Here is a 6,992-nt window from a genome sequence, read left to right on the forward strand (position 1 = left end):
TTTTTTGCGGTACACGGGCCTCTCACTGTTGTGGCCTCTCCCATTGTGGAGCACAGGCTCAGCAGCCATGGCTCACGGGCCTAGCCACTCCGCGGCATGTGGGATCTTCCCGGACAGGGGCACGAACCCGTGTCCCCTGCATCAGCAGGCGGACTCTCAACCACTGCACCACCAGGGAAGCCCAAGCTAGCCGTTTTAAAAAGTATGTAGATATAATATATGTAGTCCTGAAAGGCTGCAGGCATAAGCCCCACTGGTTACCAGAGCCAGGCAATCTGGAAGTATACCTTGGGCAGCAGTCAGAAAAATCAGAGCTTCAGATGAGTGTATAACTTCTTTGTAGGAGATAACAGTGAGCTGGAGCAAGGCAAAAGGAGAGTGCCAAAATGACATCCACAGTCTGTGTTCCTTTAGAGCTGCTCCATATGCCACTGCATGTGTGTCAAACCTGAATCCTGTTGACATATATACACTACCAAATGTAAAATAGCTAGCTAGTGGAAAGCAGCCGCATAGCACAGGGAGATCAGCTTGGTGCTTTGTGACCACCTAAAGGGGTGGGAGGGAGATGCAGGAGGGAAGGGATATGGGGATATATGTATACGTATAGCTGATTCACTTTGTTATACAGCAGCAACTAACACAACAATGTAAAGCAGTTATACTCCAATAAAGATGTTAAAAAGAACCCTGAAGCCTGCTTCTCAATCCAAAGCTGCAGGAGAAGCACAGTGGCCTCTTTCATAGACTGGGAAATGTGCTTCAGCCAGCTGTCTGTGCAGTGGGCTACATGTGGTAACCTGCCCAGAACCATCCCCCTAATTGCCACAGTCCCATGGAAGCCAGGTACCCAAGCCCCTTTTGCAACCAGATCCCGGTGATCAGGGAGCCCTGGGCTCCAGTTGCAAAATGTCCCAGGTATTAGGCACAAAAACCTGGGTACCAGATGCGTGTAAAGCTTCTCACCAGGAGACACTGGTGCTCTGGAACACTGCAGAGAGTGAGTGTGAAGATAGTGCCCACCCTCTGAAATCGTTGAAAAGGATTTCAGTCAACCCCTAGATGCGTGTTTAAAGAGAACCCTGCACCTCAAGCCACAGTCATAATGTTTAGCTAATAGGTCTCTTTCACAGAAAGACAGTTCTTGGATCTGTTGCCTCTTGCTGTGCCCTGGAGGTGGTAGCTGGTTTAGAACTCTTTCTTCATTGGTTACAGTGTTGCAGTACCTACAAATGTCAGCCCCACTGGCTACCAAAGTCAGGTGAAGTAAAGGTGATCCCTGGTAGCAGTCACAAAAATCAGGGCACCAGATGGGTATGAGCTCCATTCTGGGTGACACTGATTATTACAGTTGCATGTGATCAGGAATGCAAGCTCCCCTGGCCTTTAGAGCCAGGCGATCAAGAATCATATCCTGGGCAGCAGCCGGAAAAATTAGGGCACCAGGCACATGTAGTATCTCCCTTTCGGGAAATATTGGTGCTCTGGAGCACAGCAAAGGGAAAGTGTGAGATGGTGCCTGCCATTCTCCATCCCCAGAAAGTGTTTCAGCAGGCTCCTAGATGTGTGTGTTAAATTGGATGCCTGCCCCTTAGGCCATGGTTTTAATGTAAGCAGGTGATCTGTATTCAGTTCAAGTTGAGTTGCCTTAGGCTGCCTCTGAGCTCGGCCCTGGGTGGATGAGTCCAAGTTGTGCAGGCCGTTTAAGAGCTTTCTACCAGATTGGTGTTGTCCAATCTGGTGGGTCTCAGGATGTGAGGCTCTGTTGGTTTTCAAAATTAGATGTTTTGGCTGGGGCGCAGGGGGTTGGCTTATCTCTCAAGTGCATGTCTTTAAAATTTTTGGTGCCTGATGTGGAATTTGAGCCCTTCAGTCCTCAGGGAGAAACTCTGATTTTGAGTTGCCTCCCACTTGTGGTTCCTTGTGCTGTAGGTCAGGTTTATTTTGTGCCATATTTGGTAAAATTTTGTGCCAGCCTCTCTTACCTGCTTTGATGTGGTTTTCTTCTCGTTTGCCTGATGTATAATTGTCATTCAGCCAGCCTTTATGTTTTTTTAAGAGGAAAATTTTCCATTTGTAACTAGACTAATTCTGTCCATGGGAGAAGATGAGTTCAGAGTCTTCCTACATAACCATCTTGAACTGGAACCTATCCCTTGTTTTTTCAGGTGTAAATGTATCCTACAGGTCTTTTCGTGTCAGTCATAGACAGCTTTATTGTTTTGTATGTCTCCATGGCTTCCATTGACTTTAAGAGCCAATTAAAAGTGGTGGTTTTCATGGACCTATAGCCAGATTGCCTTCATGCAGGCCATGGATGTGCTGGAAAACCTTTTTTACAAGTTGCTAAATCTCTAGGTGCCTCAATTTTCTCATCTGTAAAATGGGAGAAAAATTGTATTCTGCATAAGGTTGTTGGGAAGTTTAAGCACTTATTTAGCACAATGCCTGACAGATGGTGAGCACCCAGATGTAGGCTGCCACCACCATTGTCGTCGTCATCACCATTTTTACTTATTTAATCAGATTCTTATTTATGGGCATATGGGGTTTTTTCCTATTTTACTGTTATAGACAGTGCTTCAGGGAATAACCTTGTATATTCATTATTTTGCACATGTGTGATTTTATGCATACTTTGCAACAAGTACAATATCAAGACAAAAGAGAATGTAAATTTGTAATTTTGGTAGGCATTTGCCGAATTGCATACCATAGGGTTGTATCAATTTCTGCTGTTACCAGCATTTGACATAGTTTAAATGATTAAGAACTTGATGGTAGTTTTCTGATGTTACTTCCATTTCTAAAATTATTCATAGTTTAAAGTGACAATTTTGAAAGTTCTTCCTTTTGCTTTATTAAAAGTACAATCTTGTGAGGAGGGCCTGCTCAAGCGAACTTTTACTTTTTAATATAAAATATGTATGTTGGTGGCTTATTCTTTTAAGATTCTCATAGATAACTGTTTAGTATTTAAGAGAGTGGAAGATGATCTTTTTCTCTCTTTTATTCTTTATTTTCAGATATTTATGTTTCCGTGAATCTGAATCATTTCAGATTTTTTATTTACCTTTACTATCCATAATCTTAGGATAATCTTCTATTAGAAATATGCACCTTTAAGAACCAAGAATCCAAAGATGAACTGAGATTAGCTTGTTAATTTATTTTGAACATTAGTGTTGAATTAGGGCAAGATTTTTTTCTTTGTCAAAGAAAGCTTAATAGGACAGAGGAGCTTAACATGTCAGGCATTTTTCAAGGTTCATGGGGGAATACAAAGATCAGTAAGTAGTGGTCTCTGCCATACTTTATTCTAGTGGGTGAGCTAGATAGGTAGGGACCATCTCCGGGTTAGAAAATGTAAAAAAAGGGCAAAGAAGAATGCTTGGATGGAGCTTTAGAAATTACATGTACTCAGGTTAAATGACTAAAAGTAAGTGAAAGAAATAAAAATAAGTCATCAGAGAATATAGTGTAAATATATACTGCTGCGGAAACCAATAAAATAAGCAAATTCTTTAAATACATTAGATAGATTATTATTAAGGAAAAACTGTTTGATGTAGCAGTTCAGAGACAGCTGGTGTGAGGAAGCAGTTTCTGTAGAGTTATGGTACCCAATTGGAGAAGAGTGAACAGTTGGAAAATAAGTAAATAGGCTAATCTTTGGAATAGTCATTGTGGCAGGAGAAGGAATTTCTTCCTTAAAAGAAAAATCAGGGGCTTCCCTGGTGGCGCAGTGGTTGCGCGTCCGCCTGCCGATGCAGGGGAGCCGGGTTCGCGCCCCGGTCTGGGAGGATCCCACATGCCGCGGAGCGGCTGGGCCCGTGGGCCATGGCCGCTGGGCCTGCGCGTCCGGAGCCTGTGCTCCGCAACGGGAGAGGCCACAACAGAGGGAGGCCTGCATACCACAAAAAAAAAAAAAAAAAAAAAAAGAAAGAAAAAAGAAAAATCAGTAACAAGCTTCTGTTCATTTTCAAAATTATGGCTTTTAAACATCTGATTTTATTTTATTAGTAATTGATATTTGTATATTGTAGTCATCTTTAAAGATGCTAAGCATGAGTTTGTTTTTTTCATATTGCTTTTAATGCTAGTTACTGTTTTGTTGCCCTTCACTTTACCACATTAAATTGATGCAGTGAAATAGTCCTCTCTTTATGAACTAACATAGCTATTTTATTGAAAGTATAGTTAAGACTCCACTGAATATGAAAACTGCCATGTCAATCATGGATATAGAGTAGTTGAACATTATTTACACTGGGAGTATTTTAAGAGTGATATGTGCAACTTATTAATGAAGTAGTAGAATTAGTGTTCCTTTGCTTGAATTTTTAAAAAATCAACTTTACCAAGATCTAATTTCCATACATTAAAATTCACACACAGTATACAGATAGATGGCTTTTGACAAATACGTACAACCATGTAATGACATTCCATTCAAAATATAAAATATTTCCATCTCCCTAAGAAGAACAGTTAATTCTTCCCATGTTCAAAAATTTTAACATCTAATTTTACTTCTTTTGCTTTTTTATTAGTACTTATGAATGTAATTTTACTTATCAAGAGTACCATGAATTAACCCCTGAAATTACATGCTTTTTATCTATGGGAATCTTTTTTTTGTTTTGTTTTATGTTTATTGGTCTTTTTATTTACTTATTTTAACATATATGTGTGAAACTGTCCTGTTTGAAGCCTATTTATGGGAATCTTATTTCAGATTGACAGACTATTTTATGACCCAAACAAGGTTAAATAGAAACAATTTTGTTTTGAGTGATTTTAAGAATGTCTAACAGAAAGTTACTTTTATTTGAGATTAGTTACAATTATCAGTTTAGCACATTTCTTGTTTATTTAATTTTTAAAAATCCTCTGAAAATAAAGGCTGTATTGTAGTACATAAACAACCTGTCTTCAACACTGTTGAATACTCTCTACATTACTGTTTTTCACATAAAAAAATAAAATCAGGATAAAAAGTTTCTCATTTTGTTTCAGAAATTGCATGTTGGGGAAGAACTCTTTAAAAATATTTTTCCTTTTCATCCACATTCCAACCTAGACTGTCATCTCTAAAGTTGAATATTGGGAATATCTGTTAGTGGTACTTAATTCATCATCCAGAAAATGAATGAGCTATCTATGTATCAGTAAATAAACTGTGCTTTTAAATGATTCTGAGTAAAAGATAGGGCATTTTTCTCATTTTATAGATTTTAATTCAGTTAAATTGAGTTTAATAAGTGCCAAATGTTCCATTGTAGTTTTTGTTGGGACTCTGAGTTAAGATCATACTTTGACTTTTAGTGGCTATCCTACTGTTCCATGGTCTTTCCTGTAAGAGTACAGTACATTTCAGAGACTCTTCCCACCTACATTCCTAATTGTGATTTGAGTTAGAGCTGGTAATCACTGGCAAGGAGCCTGTCAGAGGTTATACAGTAATTATTTTCTTACTGATTCATTGAGTGTTATTCTTGTGATTTTTAACTTGAGTATTTTACACTTATACAGTTGAAACCGAACCTCATTTAATTATTAGGTCGGAATTCTTTGTACCTAAGTTGATTTTGAACCTTATTTCAGTTTCTTTAAATGTTATTTTTAACACAGGTTTTCAATATAAATCACTCATTCCCATAAGAGTGCTAATATTTACATAACCATATTTGAGATAAAAATAAAGTAAGGTAAAAGTATTATGAAAGAATGAGATGTTGAAAGAGGTTAACATTTTCTTTAATTGTTTGATCCTTATGTAGAAGTTATTGAGCAACTATTCATGTTCAGAAAAACAGATTTAACTGAAATGTGTTGTTAGATTATGGGACATTTAGTTTTAATCTATCGAAGAATATTCTGATGATTAAAAAATATCAGAGGGAGCCTTGAAGGGAGATAACACTCTCTATACTTGGATGTTTTTCAGACTAAGGCAGCCAACTATATGTCTGGTTAGCACCAGTATATATTTAAGTCAATCTTTAGGGGCTTCCCTGCTGTATAAATTAATTGTTTTATGTCTTTGTCTTTTCCTTCTTCAACACTTCTCTCAATATTTTTCCTTATACTTATCTAATTCATGGGATATTCAGGGTTTTTTTTTTTTAATGTCTAAAGAACTTTTAAATTCTTAAACAAGGGATTTCTTTAGAAAGATAGAAGTTTGGGGGAAGTAAGAAAAACCCAAACACTTCCATATAAAACTTTTCAAGCAGTGCTCAGGTTAAATTTAATTTTTAGCATGGGATAGAAAAAGATTAACTATAAAATCTCTTGTTCCACAGGTACTGTGAGAATAGAGATGTTTCGAAATATGCAGAATGCAGAAATCATCAGAAAAATGACTGAAGAATTTGATGAGGTATAGCATTTCAATATTTATATGAACTGCCTGCTTACACTTGTAAATGGTGAATATGTTATTTTAAGTTTTGTTTTGACTTGGTGTTTAGTATAAGAGAAGATATACTGTTTTCTCGTTTATATGATAATCCATGCTATTCCAAAATTAATCTCATTCATTTGGGAATTTTATTACACTGCATGGAGGTAGTAGCACTGAATAGTGACTGATAGCTGATAAGGATAAGAAAATTTATGGTGTGAAGTTAGAAGTTGACTCTTGACATTCATTCTTGAAGACCACCTAAAATTCCTGAATTTATAAATACATCTCCAGCAATTTCATGTTCTGTGGAATACTAGTCTTGTTAAATTCTTTAAAGAAAAAAGGGTTTGGAGGTCAAGGAAGTGTGAGCAGGCTGCCTATTATACCTACCTTAGAGATTGTGAAAGCATATTAACTTATTTAAGGTTCTTAGAAATCCTAATGGAGAAAAATCTCCTTAACTTATTAATTCAATCCAGAATTCCCAAAATTATCTTACATGGATCCCCACCACTGACATACACACACACACACACACACACACACACACACACACACACACACACACACCTCCCCCCCC

General features: G+C 37.6%; 1 protein-coding gene across 4 annotated transcripts in view; it reads left to right on the forward strand.

Annotated features, from left to right (window-relative positions):
- The window catches only part of STAG1 (STAG1 cohesin complex component), a 459,692-nt gene that overhangs the window by 242,991 nt on the left and 209,709 nt on the right, over nt 1–6,992 (forward strand). For all 4 annotated transcript variants that reach the window (XM_024131797.3, XM_028489469.2, XM_024131796.3 and 1 more), the window contains exon 6: nt 6,309–6,385. In XM_024131797.3, coding sequence (XP_023987565.1) covers nt 6,309–6,385 — 77 coding nt within the window. The remainder of the gene's footprint in view (nt 1–6,308; nt 6,386–6,992) is intronic.

The sequence above is a fragment of the Physeter macrocephalus genome, chromosome 1, assembly GCF_002837175.3.
Source record: "Physeter macrocephalus isolate SW-GA chromosome 1, ASM283717v5, whole genome shotgun sequence".
NCBI lineage: Eukaryota > Metazoa > Chordata > Mammalia > Artiodactyla > Physeteridae > Physeter > Physeter macrocephalus.